The 18,191-nt window shown below is 38.3% G+C and overlaps 1 protein-coding gene across 1 annotated transcript; it reads left to right on the forward strand.

Annotated features, from left to right (window-relative positions):
* The first annotated feature begins 453 nt into the window (after window positions 1-453).
* On the forward strand, window positions 454-4,674 carry LOC130738232 (uncharacterized). Its single transcript, XM_057590169.1, has 2 exons — window positions 454-929; window positions 3,005-4,674. Exons 1-2 carry the CDS (start codon window positions 834-836, stop codon window positions 4,316-4,318), a joined length of 1,410 nt encoding a protein of 469 aa, XP_057446152.1. The 5' UTR covers window positions 454-833; the 3' UTR covers window positions 4,319-4,674.
* The last annotated feature ends 13,517 nt before the right edge of the window (window positions 4,675-18,191 follow it).

An 18,191-nucleotide genomic window follows, 5' to 3' on the forward strand; every position in this document is an offset into this window, starting at 1 on the left:
TTGTAAGGGTATTGTTTGGAAAATCATCAATTAATGTTTTCTTGAAATTCTAAGTGAATAATTATTTTAAAACAATTTTTTTTTTCTAAAATAGACAGTTATTTTGAAACAGAAGAAGTATATACTAGACCACCTAACGTGCAGTTATTGCATTCTAAAATATTAAAAAAATATTTTGGGTACCAAAAAATCACCTAATTTTTACTCCATGGTAATAGCAGTAAAACAGTAAAAAAAATAGACAACAGTGGGACCGAACATCGCTTCACAACATGACGTGGAAATAGTTTCGCGCAAAAACGGAGGTAACCAGGCAGAGGATAACTGCAGCAGCCAGCAGGGGAACTGAACCAAGACACATACAAGTTACAACCATAGAAAGAGAGAACAAGACAAGAAACATAGAAAGAGAAACAAAATGATTCATTGATTTTCCTTCTATTCTATTCTATTCTATTCCTTCTTCTACATACAACCATAACTCCTCCAACTCCAACTCACATAATAATAATTTAATTCATAACTATTCATTCATGTGTCCCTTCCATGTTGAGTAGTGTGTGACTGATCAATCACACACACCACATGACTCTCTCTCTCTCTCACTCTTCCTAATTACTCATACTAAATAAATACTTCTAATTTCCATTCTCTTCTCTTCCCCCTCTCTCTCTCTATCTCATCATTCCTTTTTTTTCTCTCTCTCTCATCCGTTTCTTTCCAATCCATGATTGCATCTCGCCGCCAAATCCTTCCTCCGCCGTCAACTTCCGATCTCCGGTGACCGGAAAACACTCCATCCCGTGTTTCTTCCATCTGATTTATTCAATCTTATGATGGGAAGCCTCAACAACAGCGTTGATACGGTGAACGCTGCCGCCACCGCCATCGCCTCCGCCGAATCCAGAGTCCAACCCGCCGCCGTACCGGTTCGTTCGTCTCTCTCTCTCTCTATATCTCTTAAAATATTCCTGTTACTTACCTCGATTCTTTTCGAGTTTCGAGGCTCTGTTTGGTTTCCGAGAAACAACGTGTGGAAGAGAGAAAATAATGGGATCTCGTGTTCTGTGTTTTATGTTTTCGATTTCCTTTTATTTTTTCTCTTCTCTCTCTGATATTTTATTGTAGTCTTTTATAGTAATTGGACTTGTGTTGAAAGGTTTGAAATCATTTCTCTTGTTTTCCTTTTTTTTTCACTTTTTAGTTGTGGCTTTCAAAAAGTATGAAAAAGAAGGGAAATTTGGACTTTGGAGTTTGGATCTTGGGTCTCCCTGCTTCAATTTTTTTTTCATTGTAGCTAGTTAGCTACTGTTGTTATTTTTGCCTTTTAATGTTTTATGCATTCCATGTACTTTGATTGATTCACCTATCTATCAGAGGCTTAATTTCTATTATTAGCACCTAGATTTTTTGCTAATGTTAACTCTTGCCATTTGTAATCTGTAGTTTCTTATTTTGGGTTGTTGCAATTAGAGTCCTAGAGTCCTCTTGATTTTACATGTTAAGCAGAAACAATCCTTTGGCTGAAAATTTTGAGTTTAGTACTTACTATCATGATTCCAGGAACTTTCTTTTCTTGCTGTTTGATGACAACTTTTGTAAATAATTGACTGAGTTGAGAGCATTTTGGCTTGGCATAGTTCTATATTGGTATGCTTTCAATAAGCTATGTTAATTCTTTATTATATCTTGGTGTTTTTGGGGTGTGTGTCTCAAATTAACATATGGAAAACATATAATTGAATAAGAGTGGGAAAATTGCTTCTACCATGTTTCGATCAGCTTCTCTTTTCTGAATTCTGAAATCCAGTCACATAATATTCTTCCCATAATTGATTCTGGATTTAGAATCAATTGTTAAAGTATTTCCAAACATGCACGTCAGTGTCTGAAATCAGCACCGGATTAACTTCCTAGTCCTTCTGACTATGGATTTCAGTTCACATCTTCGTCTTACAGAATAGGATGAATTTTGAAATTGATTGCGCCATCAATGCCATTGGCTGATAAGGGTATTTCTTCCTCCCTCTTCTGCTCATCGGTGAAGCAAGGCTTTTGTTAGTGCTATTCTTTTTTTTAATCCTTTGACTGATGGGCTATTTATGTTACTCTACCATGATCTTTTAAATAGTAATGCTCACACATTTCAATTTTTGCTGCCTGTTGATCCTTTGATTACTGACATAAATACTAAGTTGCTGACATGTTTTTCATATCTGTATGTAATTAGATAATATATCAAACATTTTGAGAGACATGGTTATCATCAGAAGATGAAAATACTGATAGTTAGTAATCACTTAGGAACGAACTTAAGTAAGAACTAATTAACTATCTGTAACTAACTATAAGTATTTTCATCTTTTGTTGATAATAGTAAACTCAAACTCAAGCTTTCTTCTTCTATGCTTTACCATGGGTAGGCTGATGAATCTAACCAGTAACATTCCTTCCCCATTAGTTATAATAGGTAATTTATATAGTTATTGGATAAATTTCAGGCTTAAATCAATCTGTGTGTGTTGATTAGCTATCAGAAAATTTAATGTGCTTACTCTGGAAGGTAAATGTCTAATGGGCATTCCTTATCTCTAATATGTTTTCTCTAGGCCAAACCTCTCTTTTATCCTGAAATATTGGACCCTGTATAACTCAAAATTGAGTATTTGGTAGTGTGTGTAGTAAAATTACCTCAATGTTAAGAGTCACATAGTAAAGCATTTGATGCTTAATTTATAGGGATTATGTACTATTTCGGCTGAGTAAACCTGACTGGTTTTATTTAATGCATGAATCTTGATACATGGACTTCACTTGCCCCTCAGTGATACAGTAAGTGTTGAAATTGGAATTTTAATTATGAAAGTGGAACTAAATCTAAAAACATAATTACAGTGAAGGGGAAAGGGAAAGGAAACAGTATATAATTTTTCTTTCTATGCAGAAACATAGAGTATTAATTCTGTTTCAACTTTTGATTTAGAATTTTTTTCCATAAATGCAGAAAAAACGCTGGGGAAGCTTCCTGAGCCTGTCTTCGTGCTTCGGATCTCAGAAAAGCAGCAAGCGAATCGGCCATGCTGTCCTTGTTCCTGAACCTCTTGCACCAGCCGGTCCAGCTGCTGCTACTGCCGCACAAAATCCTTCAACTTCCATTCTAATGCCTTTCATTGCTCCTCCTTCTTCTCCTGCATCTTTTCTCCAGTCTGATCCTCCCTCCGCTACTCACTCACCGGCTGGATTACTGTCACTCACTTCTCTCGCTGCCAATGCATACTCTTCTGGTGGTTCTTCTTCCATTTTCACCATAGGTCCATATGCCTATGAGACTCAGTTAGTTTCACCACCTGTATTTTCCAACTTCACAACTGAACCATCAACTGCTTCTTTTACTCCCCCACCTGAATCTGTGCAGCTGACAACACCTTCATCACCTGAGGTTCCCTTTGCTCAATTGCTGGCATCTTCGCTGGACCGGGCTCGTAAAAGTAACGGATCACAGAAGTTTGCATTGTACAATTATGAATTTCAACCTTATCAACAATATCCTGGAAGCCCTGGTGGCCAACTCATATCACCTGGATCTGCCTTTTCGACTTCTGGTACTTCTACCCCTTTCCCTGATAGACGCCCAACTCGAAAATGGAGTTCAAGGATGGGATCTGGATCTTTGACACCAGAAAGTGCAGGGCAAGGTTCAAGACTAGGTTCAGGATCTTTGACACCTAATGGTGTTGGACTTGCTTCAAGGTTAGGTTCTGGGTGTGTGACACCTGATGGTTTGGGGCAGGACTCAAGATTGGGTTCGGGATCTTTGACGCCTGATGGTGCTGGACCATCCTCTCAAGACAGGATCAGTGTGCAAAACCAGTTTTCTGGGGAAGCATCACTTGCAAACACAGAGAATGGAATTCAAAGCAATTCAACATTAGTCGACCACAGAGTTTCATTTGAATTAACTGGTGAAGATGTTGCGCGATGTCTTGCAAATAAAACAGGTATACTGCTTCGAAACATATCAAGATCTTCCCAGGGTATACTGGCCAAAGACCCTATTGAAAGAGATAACATACAAAGAGACTCTAGTAGTTGTTGTGATGTATGTTCAGGGGAAACTAATGATAAGCAGTGCTGTCAGAAGCATCACTCTGTTAATAGTTCTTCCAAAGAATTCAATTTTGACAGCAGAAAAGGCGATGTTTCCGGCACTGCTGCAAATAGCTCTGAGTGGTGGGCTAACAAGAAGGTTGTTGGGAAGGAAAGTAAATCAGCCAACAGTTGGGCTTTTTTCCCAATGCTACAACCAGAAATCAGCTGAGGATATAGTTCATTGCAACATGACTTATAACCTGTATGGTTTTAGGCAAAAAGATTTTCCGTTTCTTTGCAGAATCTTTAGGAGCATACTGAATGAATATGTGAAATTATTTTGAATGCAGTAAATGGATGATTGAGTGACACTCAGTTGATAGTCCCTTAGGATCGTACAAGGTAGAATGCAAGAGGAGCATAGTTGGTATAGGTAGGGACCTATAGAGTGGGTTTTAAATTCTGTGGAACATTACTTCTGGCATTTCATGTTTCAATTATACAGATAGCAAAAGTACAGGTATTTGGTGTTGTGGATTATTGTATCATTTCCTTTGCAATAATGAAAAATAGTATCTTTTTCAATTGGGCATTTGGTTTATTATAGAGGACCTGCATGTATGATGGGGTCTCCAGCTGCAATTGTTGCATTGTGGGGACTTTCAAATATACAGGTGGTGCTTGTATCATTTGAAGGTGGGTTCCCCATACAGCTCCTCTCTTACATAATCTTTGATGTTCAAACTCTGGTAGTCCCTTCTAACAGATGACTCTTATGGGATTCGAACTTGTGCCCCCACTCATATAGGGGTCCAGCTTGCTTACGAATAGACCAAGACCTTGTTGTCCGCGTCTACATTTTTACCTGTAATTGTGCCCTTTAATTAATGCAGCAATGGGGCATGGGGGAGCTACAGTTCAGCTAGCACAATTGGGCACCAATCTACCACTAACTGATGCATGGTCCCATTGTATATGAATGTGTTGCTGAAAGGCTGCAACGAACGAAGTGTTCTGGCTCATCATTTTCTGACTGGTTCAATATTGATCTCATTTCAACCGAAAAGAAAATGAGAAATGCAAAAAGGAAGTGGTTTTATGAGATGGCAAGTGTGTGTGTTTGTCATATGGGGACCCTTATAGTGCTATGCACCAGCCACTATGTTGGTTTTGTCTGAGTTGTTTCATCTTGTCTTGTTTCTTTAAGTTCACAAATGAGTTCCCTATTGGACAAAATGTTTCGCTTTCATGATCAAAAGCTTTTATAGTAGGTGGGTGCCTGTTTCATTCAACCACCTCCAGGATTGAACTTTTCCCTTGACCTTGTCTAAAAAGGCCAAGTCCTGTGAATAGCTTTGTGTATTCGCAGTTAAAATCTGGCGAGTACAGATGTAATTTTCTCACCCGAGAAATAGGGACTGCCATATTTTCTTGACCACCTGTAGGTTAATTCACCATTGCACACCTTTGCCAATGCATGCAATTAAGCAAGGGTTGTAAAGGCGGACTACATGATTTATAGTAAAGGAATGTCGTTCTTGAAGACCACGAACTAGCCAAGATGTAATAAAAAAAAACATGATGGTGCGAAGCCAACCATGTACTCGTGAGCTTCTACTCAAGGGATTCCTGAAGATGTATTAACACAAACTTCAACCCTATAACACAAGTTCAGCCGTTCATTTACGTAACTTGGTATCCATTCTTAGCATTTCACCTAGAGTTCTTTTAAAGCTCTTAGGTTCTCTCCTCACTCACACTTTGATTTGAGCGTCGAAGTGTCTTCTACATGTACCTCTGACGCTTGCAACTAGCACCACCGCATTCTCACCACCACTCTTGGCCGTGCTCCACCACTGAGACCAAAGAAGTGATCCAGGTCTACCTTCAAGAAGAACATATGGTAAGTTTAAATTTATTTGAAAAAAAAAATGCTAGCACTACTTTCTTTTGAAAACTCAGTTCAATACTCTCATCGAATGATTAAAATTCAAGTGAGATCCACTAAAAATATAGAACCACATGAATTTCAACCATTTAATGAAAGAGTGTTGAAAAGAGAATCTTGTTAGCACTTCTCTTATTTGAATATAATTTAAATAGTGACTATGAATAGTTATATATAGTGCACTATGATTTTTTTTTTCTTTTTCGTTTAAATAAAATACTCATCATAACATTAACCAGCAATATTAGAAGTGGAGGATGAGATTCCCTTTGAGGGGATCATCCCACCATAAGCCATTAGAAAAATCAAAATTAAGCTTAAAAAACTAACATATGGCCGGAGAGTTTAATTCCCTACAAACATGTTAAAAGCCAACTGAGGAGTAGTTTTAGTCATCATCTTACAGTCATGAACTACATGCCAATAATTGGTGGGGAATTTCCATACCTCAGGTCATTGTACAGAACTGGACATCAACTCAAATGCACAATCCGCCTGTTGGTTCTATCAAGTATCAACAATAATAAAAATTGGCAGCCTCCTTTCGAAAGATGTATTAAGGGAAATGTTGATACAGGAAAGGATATATAGTGGTTCAAATTATTTCAGATATAAAATAATGATTTTAATCATAAAGAAATTCATGTATAACTCATATGAAGTATTTTTTTTTAACGATATGAAGTATTCTTTAATTCCACTCAAATGTACATTACAAATAACCTACAAAAATTTGTTACAATTGTAAGTTGTAACTGCATATGCATTAAAAAAAGTTGAAGTGTAATTTAGTTAGAAACTTATAATCATAATTGAACATAATGGTTATTTCAATTGAAGCATGGCCTAGTCAAAACTTTTATAATGATATACAAGTTTTTAATTATTTTACGGTTTTCACAAAGTTGTAACTACAAATATTGAATATTACCAATCTATAAATATAGTTTAGTTTTCCACTAAAAAACCAGAAGCAAAGCTATCTTGTTATCATCAATAGTTAATTTTTAAACTTTGAGTAATGACCTCATTCCACTCTTTTAGTCTATTGGTGATTTTCATGACAAGTTTTGCTTTGGTAGTCCAAACAGGGCTTTCAACTGAAAGTAACAATGCACCCGGGCCATTATCGTCCTACGTAAAGTATATAAAAAATTGTGCAGCAGAGATAAACCCGACGTGTGGTCATGAGATTTTCAATAGTGTATTTCATGGTAATCAAACTGTTGGTTATGAATGCTGTCTTGATCTCGTGAATGACATGGGACAACGTTGCCATGAAGACTTAACCAATTTTATTTTGATGTCACCACAGCTCAAGGCAAAAAAGATTCTTATTTCACAAAGAAGTAAGAAACTTTGGGAATATTGTGCTTCTCTTTCACATGACCTCTTTCCAACGGAATCTGCACGTGTTCCTGCATAAGCATTAACGAAATAAATTGTAAACTTTATTGAAGAATATAATAAATGCAGTTACATTATCTCACAAGATATTATATAAATTAGTAATGTGTTTTTTAGGTTGATGAGATTTCATTTATGTTTCAAAATTATGTTATCCTTAGTTATGAGTTATGGTTCCTAAAGGTTTACTGGTGCCTTGTAAAATCGCTGGAAAACCTTCTATCGACCCATACACCAGTCGGATTGTGGCTGCAGCCAAAAGATACAACGACCATTTTAATTGCTACTAAAAGAGATATTTATTTCCGGAAAGGTTCAATCAGATAAATTTAGGTGATTAACATTTATCTTCTCCGCCAACCCCTTATCATCACATCTTCGTTACCTTAGTAGAACATCCACCCCGCCTGACTGTTGATGGTCAGGTATGAGTGATAGAACCGGTATCCAAAAAAATAGGAAAATATACACACAAAAAAGAATGAAACTCCTTATCCCTGAATCACTATGATTCTTGAATAGAGACTGATTCTTATTTATGAGAGCAGAAGATAGAGTTTCTGAGGAATACAAAATGGTGCTTCAAATAATCAGCCAAACCAAATCGTAACTTCCCAAAAACTAAATCTATATAGCTAACTCTCACAAACGGAAGAGTTAGTTACATTCAGGTATGATATTGTACCTATAATCTGTTACGAATTCTAATCAGCCTTCCTAAATTTACGTCTCACATAGACATTACTAAAAGCAGGTTTATGGCTTTATCTATCGATACCCATCCCCCAAAAAGAACCACCTTGTATTCAAGGGGGAAAATGAGGTGTTCTTCCTGTATTTTGGATTGCTTCTCTTGTCGTGCTTGGTGGCGAGCTCAGCTACGACTTGGCCTAACGCTGTTGTGATGTTAGCCTCTTCCGTAGCGGGGAATACCTGCAGAAGACACTCCAATACTCAAGTCAGTGTATGAGCAAATAAAGAATCCATGAGTCTTAGAAGAACTCAGAAAATGCTAAGAATGTATTGCATGTTACATAAATGAACGAAAGAACTTGTATTTAAAAGGCTCGGCATCTGTGTTTAGAGTCTTTGAAAGTGTGAGGGAAGTCCTTTAACTGTAGCTTCCGAGCACACAGTTGACTTAATGTCGTTGTACTTATGTAGTGTATCTCGGCCCTATGTTAGATCGCTCCAACACTTGGCCAATTGAGCTGGGATGGTTCGTTACTGAACCAGGTCGTGGTGGCCGACCTTATGGTGCCTGCTCAAGAGTAGAACCTTGTGATCCAGCCGCCACATCGTCGGGTCGTATGACTTTGAAAGATGATTGGAACATGAGGGGATTTATCTTGAATTTGATCTGCAAATTCCCAAGTACTTCATATGAAGGTAATTGTGCCTACTTGACTAACACTTTTGTGCCTCCCCTATGACTCTCCCTCCACTTTATGGTGTGTTCAGGATGCACCTTTAACTCATGTTTTTCATTCAACATTGAGGGTTAGGGTTGAGATTGTTGATGAAGAGCCTTTTTAAACAAAGAAACATAAAAATATGGGTGAAACTTGGTTTGGTCAGGTAAGTCCGTGAGACCCAAGTTTTTAAGCTTAGAATAAATCGATAAAATTCCTATTCACGATTAGGTTCGATGTAACGTGAAGGAAAAATGAACAAGTGTTCATCAAATGGAAGGAATTTATGAAGAAGAAAGTTCAGGAAAAGGCTAACTGGCTAAGGATAACATTAGAATCGATATAAGTTATAGCGCAAGTATTATTCGCTTATACCTAGGACAGGAGCGTTATTAAACGACTAATTTACCTTTAAAGACACGATAGAAACTAATTCCAAAATCTTCAGAGAAATGTTAGAACTTCTCTTAATCCTTTCCATGACAAGCGTTTCGATACGAAACCCTGGAATGTACGAACGTCCGATTCTAATTCTCGGAAGTTTGCCGAAACTAAATCCCTGATAGCTTAAGAAACTTAAAATAAACGGTCGATGAAGATTTTTTCTATTCGGAGCTTCAAACGAAGATTCCACACGCGAACACCTATTTCTTTCGATGTTTCTAATCTTTCTTCAGAAAGAAGTTTTCTCATCCGACATCAACCGCAAAAAGTAGTTTTTCGAATTAAATCGATTTACACCGACTTTGGATCGTTTGCTTTAATTCTGAGAAACCTGTTTCGAGTTCTGGAATTCTGTCGCCAAAACCTATCTTAGAATTCATAGAGGAATGCACAGAAAAAATCGGAATCGCGAAATTTTCATTTTCCTGCATTTTCCATCAACTATAAATAGCTTGAAAAATCATAAACTTCATCACCACCATCAACACCTAACCTGCGAGCTTGAGAGGAGAAGGGGAGGAAGTGATTTTCGCCGTTTCTTGCCTGATCGTTGCACTGACAGTTGCTACACGTAGACCTCGAGGTATAGATGTTATTCCTTACCTCTGATCGTAAATTATGTCGCTTTTCTCTATGTCTTTCTGTGCTCAAAGTTTCAAGCTTTTTGTAAAACTGTCCAAATAACTTGATTTTAGTGTCTAAACATATTCCCTACTAACCCAAGAGTACTTCTAGCGGATTACATTTCGCCGAATCTCGCCGAATCGCCGCCGAGTTTCAATTCTGCTCAAATACCCATTTTCTGACCAAAGCTTCGCCCTTTAGACTTAAAACTCTCGACTGAGCTTAGCGCCAGTAGGATTAGTTGTCATAAACGTCATTGGTGACGTCCCCATCTAATTTGTTTTTCGAAATTCCAATTTTAAATTTCCAAGCTAAAAACACTAACCAAAATACCCCTGCGTCAGTTTTTGATCCGATAATTTTTCCGAGCTTTAATTCGCCTTAGTTACGACTAATGATAACCTAGGAACCAAATTTGATCGAAGAAAAAGCGCCGCACACAATTGCATGTGTGTGGCCGAGAGCACCTCAATGAGGGGAGGAAAATTTCTCTTTTTCGAAAACTCGTCTTATCGCGTTAGATTATCGTACTTCGGAGTTTATAGTTCTTCGTGTAACCTTAGTAATTATTGTTTGCTGAGTTTCTGACTGATTGTGATTGAATTCTGTGATTTCGCTCTAAGGTTCGTTTGAGGAATTTCGTGGAGCGGAAGGAGGAGATTGTGAAGGAACGCTGCAGGATCGCACTGGAGGAACTACAAGTGAGAGCTACTCACTGAATACTAGATAATGATTTAGGTGTCGACGAATTCGACTTGATTTATTGTTTATGCACTTGATTGTGATTGACTGAGAAATGTTTTCTGAGGCCTCGGCTGACAATGTTGATTATTTATCGCTGGATTTGTTTTTGATATTGATTCACATGCTATGTGCTAAATGGTTAATCTAGGATGTGTTGATATATGTGCCATGACTGCTGGATTGTGCTAATTTGATTATGCAATCACACATATACCTGTTGTACGTCAGAGTGAGGATAACGAGAAGTTATGTCAAATTTATCATGAGATTTTGGGAAAGTTTGACGGGACGAACGGAGGTTCGGGCCTTGTTATTGTTTTAATGGATCGAGACCTTCTCTGGGAGTTACTTGGGATTATGGGATCTTTTAAACTCATAAGATTAGAGGTAAAACTAAATGAAAACTATTTTACAAGGAAAATTCATAATACACTAAACAACCTCTGAACCCTTTAAATAATGATAACAATCTCAGATGAAAGCTTAGGGTTTGGATATTAGTTTTGGAAAATGAGAAGTGTCGCCGAATCCAAGTTTCGGGGAAATTAATAAGTTTCCGAGTATGTTGATACTCTTTTGCTCGATGAGCAGTTTATTTGTTTGGCTATCTAAAGGATAAGCCGGGGAACTATAAGTCCCAAGTACATTGGTACTCTTTGTTCGTTGAGCAGTTTTGACCATCGGAATTAGATGAGTCGGATGACTCGAGAAGTTATCACGAGTGATTGCACTCTTTGTATATTTAATTGTCTTTTGTCGCAGAATCGACATTTACCTTAGGGTATTCTTTTTAGAGACAATAAGTTAGCTAGAACACGTGACGAGTGAGGTCGGAGACGTTGCTTGGCTAATCACGTTGCATTCATTCACACATTTTGAGGTTTATACACGGTGGGATGCCGAACCTCGGTGGATTCCAAAATGGTCATAAGACCCGGATTTTCACATAAGAACACTACGATGATTCTTAGTAGCATAGGGAAATGGCAGGCCTGCGGGTATACTGCTGATCTGACTACATTTTGTTTGGTATAAGAGACACCCGAGCGGAAATGGTCCCACTGTGGCCGGTGATAGGACTGACTCGATGGTGCCCATCCTTCCGGATTGCATCTTGTTCCTCGTCATCTCATTCATGCACCATGCATACTGACTTAGTTGTCGAGAGTGATTGTCACTTGTTAATCTTACTTGATATATGTTATTTGTCAGTAATTATCATTTACATTCAATTGGAAGATATACAATTTATAATGCAACTACAAACTTCTAAGCCTAAGTAGCTATCCCTTAAACTTTATCTATTGTGTGTATTACTTATGTAATTCTTTGAGTTGACCCTCGCATCTGCTGTTTGTGTTTTGGCGGACTACGCCCATTGTCAGATGTCCATGGCGGATTGGTTTACGATGGTCCACCCTTCGGGGGGGACTAGGTTTGAGATGCTTGATCAGGAGATCCCCGGCTCATGGGTGGTCGACCCCGCTGGCCACAGAGCGATCTACTCGGGGAGAATAATGGAAGATCGTGTCGACAGTCTGGGACATTTGACGGAGGGAGTACTGAGGCGTTACACTGTCAGCTTTAACCTGCCACCCGGCGTGCACTGTGGACCCGGTGTAGGAGCACCACCACCACCGTCGTCTTCTGACGACGAGGACCCCTCGGAGGAGGAGCATGTGGGAGGGACTTCATCGAACTCTAGCTCACCTACTGTTGCTGTTGCTGATGACTTTGGATCGGGTCCCGGACCCGCGAGACCGACCCAAGAGCATGTTGCAGTAGCGAGAGAGGGGATGGTTGTAGACATTGACCTAGTCGTCCTGGATTCTGATTCGGACGATGATCATGCCAGCATGTATTTGGGAGTGCTGGGGTGTACTCCTCTGGACAGGATTAGGGTAGGAGTAGTGTTATAGCTCTGGTCGTCATGTTCTTATTTTGGGGCAGGGTAGGTGCCCGACCGTTAGCTTTTTGTGTGGTTTTCTTTATGGAGATCACAGAGAGTTGGTCGGACTAGGAGGTCTTGTTTAGGCCGTTTTGGGCTGACTTACTTTCGTTTTGGAGGACTGTATTACGAACACTTGACCTTTTATTCTAGCTTGTACATATTTGCCCACGGGCACTACTTTCGGCTACTTCCCGTCACTGGAGGATACTCGTGACGTGGTTCACTACTTACATCAGGGGTTGTAAATATATTGTACATTAGTTATGTTTACCTTTCGTTGTAGAGTCTTTATTTCGACAAGTCTGTATTTTATTATTTAAACAAATCGAAAAAAAAATATTCACCGCTTTATTTTCTCTTTGGTTACTAAAGTGACGCCACCGAAATCGGGGTGTTACAAAGTCCAGCTACTGTGCTACAACACTCACCTTTCTTACAGTCTCATAAAGACCATAGAAGTATGAATCTAATTTTGCATATGTCGTTTTCCAAGAATTGAAGCTCTTAGGGTTGTAACTCCAAGTAGACCAAATCCTGAACATCAAACTCTACTAGCCGTCTATGTTTGTTGGCTCGATACTTAATATGATGTTGAGGTTTTAGATACTTAATATGATGTTGAGGTTTTAGAACATTCTGCTTAAGTCTTTTCAAAATATCATTCTTCTAATGCATAAGGTAATTTACCTCTTCCACTTTTGAAGGAATGGTACAACCCTTTATCATCAAGGGAGGATCTTACCCACATAATGCCTTAAAATGAGTTATTCCTACTGAGTCATTGTAACTTATGTTAAACCAAAACTCTTCCCAAGATAACCAATTAAGTCATTGTTTTGGTTTGGGTCCCACCACATCTAATGTAGGTTTTAAGCCATCTGTTAACCATCTCTATTTGACCATCCGTTTGATGATGATAATTTGTACTAAGCTTAGGTTGTGTGCATGCTAAAAAGAACAATTATTTCCAAAAATGAATCAAAAAGATTGGATCCTTATATGAAATAATGGAAGAAGGAAATCCATGTAATTTGACCACCTCTCTAAGAAAAACATTAGCAACTTCCTTTGCATAAAATGGATGACCCAAGGCAAAAGAAATTGTCATATTTAGTTATTCTACCTACCATCACGAAAAATAATGTATTTTCCTTTCATTTTAGGTAGGTCTCCCAATTTCTAATAATATTGTCAATTTGTTACGTATAATATTTAAGATTCACTGGTGATTGATCGTGAGTGACAAGGACTAAATGTTGCGTTTCTACTTATTTGTGAACATTTACATATACCTTCAAAAAAGAACACGTACATATGAGAGATTAATAAAATAAAATTTTGTCTAATACTATAGTCTTGATAAGCATTTCTTCTTTGTGAATTGGACCTCCCCTAGTAGCTACTTCCTTAGAAACCATTGTTAAGATGGAACGAAATTAGCATGACGTGATTCCTTGAGACTCGTTGATTCGCATTTCTTTTATTTTGTGATTAGGATAGGTTGACGTTGAATGGAGACTAAGTTCTGTCCTCAAACTTTACCATACTTTTCAAGAAGTCAATATTGAATTTGATTCGGTTTTGCTAAGTTTCTCTATCAACCTTAAACAAATTTTCAAACCTACATTTACCCATATTCTTAAATACAAATTCATTATTTTAAACTTCATTCAACGAAACATAATTATATCAAACTTCATTTTTCTAAATAATTTTATTTAATAGTAAAACGGAATGACCCTAACTGCACAAAAAGAGTGTCAAGAAAATTGCACTATTAGAACTAGCACTACTAAAAGATAAAAAGTAATTACAAATATTTTTAGAGCATGTTAGGTTGAGTTTTGGAATGGAAAAAAAAAAGAGGGAGACTTATGAGTAGTCTTCTCCTTATTTTCTTATTTGAGAGATTTTAAGAAAGGAAATAAGGGATTAAGGAATTTTTGAAAACCTCCAAAATTCCTCTAAGACCATCATTTAGTTATTTTGTGAAGTTATCCAAATTAAAAGTTTAAAAATAAGAATTTGAAACTAAATGAGGGAAGGGTCTCGAATGATAGCTCAAGTGGTAAGAATTATGAGACATATCAGTTGAATGGAAAAGTCTACGAATCAATTCTAAAAGGTGCAATTTATCTTTCTAATGTAAAAAAAATAGGGAAGAAAACTTTCCCTCCCTCAAAATCTTCTCACTCCATCCCCTAGAAGCTCATAAACACATTTGAGTGTTAGGAGAAATAGAAAAGATGAAGAGAGAGCATAAGAGAAAGATGTGCTAGGGTTTCATTGGAGGCAAACGATAATCTAAGAGTGTTACAATAAGAGACAAAGCAAAGTATAAATAGGTCAAAAGTAAAAGACTATACTACCCATAAAACCTAAATAATAAAATAATGTAATATTATCTAACATCCCCCCTCAAACTCACGATGCATCAACAGGAACAGGAAGCATCGAGAGTTTGCCAATCAAGAAACGAAAACGCCTAGCAGAATGAGACTTAGTAAATAGGTCAGCAAGCTGCATGGAGGAGGACACAAAGGGCAAGGTGATAGTCCCCTGCTGAAAATGGTGTCTAGTGAAATGACAATCAATCTCAATGTGTTTGGTGCGTTCATGAAAGACTGAGTTGCGAGTAATCTGGATGGCACTCATATTATCACAATACATAGGAGTAGGTGCAGAGAGGGAGACACCCATGGATGCAAGGAGCCAACGCAACCAAACAATTTCTGCAGTAGTGGATGCCATGGCACGATATTCAGCTTCAGTAGAAGATCGAGAGACAACGACTTGCTTCTTACTTTTCCAAGAAATAAGAGAATCTCCAAGGAAAATGCAAAAACCAGTTGTAGATTTTCGATCAGAGGGAGAACCAGCCCAATCAGCATCAGAGTAAGCACGCATCTCCAATGAGGAAGAAGAAGGGAATAAGAGGCTTTGAAACTGAGTGCCCCGAAGATAACGAAGAATGCGAAGAATAGCTGCCCAATGAACTGTAGTAGGGGAGGAAACAAACTGACTAACAACATGCACTGCATAGGCAATGTCGGGTCTAGTAATGGTAAGATACACCAAGCTGCCAACAAGAGTGCGATACAAAGTAGGATCTTCCAAAGGGACACCATCAGATGAGTTATATCGAGTATTCATTTCAAGAGGAGTGTCAACTGTTCGAGTATCAGAGAGAGGAGCTTGTGCAAGAATGGTGGCAATATACTTAGATTGAGAGAGGAGATAGCCTCGAGGGGAATAGTCAACCTCAATGCCCAGAAAGTAACGAAGAGTCCCCAAATCTTTCATCTCAAATTGTTTAGTCAATTGAAGTTTCAAATTCGTAATCCCAACAACATCATCCCCAGTAATAATCATATCATCAACATAAAGAGATAGCAAAATAAGACTATGAGGAGAGCATTTGACAAACAATGCAGAGTCATGTGGGCTGGAGGTGAAACCAAGTGATTCAATCACAATGGAAAACTTCTCAAACCAAGCACGAGGGGCTTGTTTAAGCCCGTAGAGAGCCTTCTTCAATTTGCAAACTTCACCTGGATTATGAGAAACACCTGGTGGAGGAACCATATAAACCTCTTCCTGTAGATCACCATTCAAGAAGGCATTTTTAACATCTAGTTGGGAAATATGCCACTGACGAATAGACGCAACTGCAATAAGGGTCCGAATAGTGGTCATTTTAGCAACAGGAGCAAAAGTTTCTTCATAATCCATACCAAACTGCTGAGAAAACCCCTTAGCAACTAAACGAGCTTTGTATCTCTCAATTGACCCATCAGACTTGGTTTTGATCTTATAAACCCAACGAGAACCAATTGCAGTTTTTCCTGGTGGAAGAGAGACAAGTTCCCAAGTATTTGTCTTACGTAGAGCAAAGAGTTCTTCTTCCATAGCCTGCTGCCAACAAGGATCAAGAATTGCCTCTTTATAGGAGGAGGGCTCAGACAAGCTATGAATGGAGGTTAAAAATGAAGCAAATGAAGTGGAATAGAGAGAATAAACAAAATCAGGCTTTTGAGTGGACTTACGATCACGTTGAGGACGATGAGGTTGAGGATCTACAATCTCAGAAGCTTCTTGGGGAGGCATGGGTGCAGATGAAGCTTCATAAGTAGCAGAACTACTAGTGTCGACCCTGCAAAGCTCAACATGAGAATTAGTTTGACTATGGGGAACAAGGGGAGCATCTGTGATGACCGAATCTGTAGAAAAGGGATCAATGCGAATGAGATCAGATTTGGTAAGATCATGGGTACTAGAAGGAACAGTGTAAAAAGGAATATGTTCAAGAAACACAACATGGCGAGAGACATACAATTTTTTACTTGTAGGGTCATAACAACGATAACCCTTTTGACCATCACCATACCCAAGAAAGACACAGATTGATGAACGAGATGACAACTTACTGCGTTCTACATGCGGACGAAGAACAAAGCAAGTAGAACCAAAGACGCGCAATGTAGAATAATCAGGAGCATAACCATATAATTTTTCAAAAGGGGACAAACCTGAAGTGAGAGAGGTAGGGATTCTGTTAATGACATGAACAGAAGTGAGGACAGCTTCCCCCCAAAACTCACTAGGAACAGAAGCAGACAAGAGAAGAGAACGAGCTGTTTCAACAATATGACGATGTTTTCTTTCAGCAACTCCATTCTGTTAAGGAGTATCAGTACAAGACGTTTGATGAGAAGTACCATCAGATGCAAGGAGTTCAGTAAACTTGTTAGAAGTATACTCACCACCTAAATCGCATCGAAAGCACTTAATAATAGCATTATGTTGAGTTTTAACCATAGCACGAAACATATGATAGACAGTTATAAAATCAGAATGATGTTTCATAAGATAAACCCAACAGTAACGAGTGCAATCATCAATGAAAGATACATAATATCTAGAACCACCTTTAGTAGCAATTGGGGATGGACCCCATACATCAGAATGAATTAAGTCAAAAGGTGCAACAGAAATTGAGACACTTTTACTAAAGGGCAAAGCAGAAAACTTAGCAAGTTTGCAACCACAACAATCAGAAATATCGTTAGCTTGCAACTTTCCTAAAGCTCCTGTAGAAACTAAGTATTTCAAACGGGAGAAAGAAACATGACCAAGACGAGAATGCCATAAATAAAACTTAGAAGAGGACGGAGTCAAACAAAAGGACGACAAGTCTGCACTAGTAGCTGCAACATCTGGACTTCGTAGCTCTTCCAAAACATAAAGTCCCCCATATCTACGGCCTGTCCCAATCAGCCTCTGAGACCGCAAATCCTGCACATAACAATAGGTAGAAGAAAATGAAAGTAAGCAACCAGAATCACATAACTGACTTATAGAAATAAGACCCACACATAATTTAGGAATGTAATAGACATCTGGAATAGATAAACGAGATGTGGAAACAGAACCAATTCCTTCTACAGGTAGAGGTGTGCCATCAGCTGTTACAATAGGTACAGTTGAAACAGGGTGTATGGACACAAATGATTTGAGATCAGGTGACATGTGATGACATGCTCCAAAGTCAAGGATCCACAAGGATGGAAAA

The sequence above is a fragment of the Lotus japonicus genome, chromosome 2, assembly GCF_012489685.1.
Source record: "Lotus japonicus ecotype B-129 chromosome 2, LjGifu_v1.2".
Classification (NCBI taxonomy): domain Eukaryota; kingdom Viridiplantae; phylum Streptophyta; class Magnoliopsida; order Fabales; family Fabaceae; genus Lotus; species Lotus japonicus.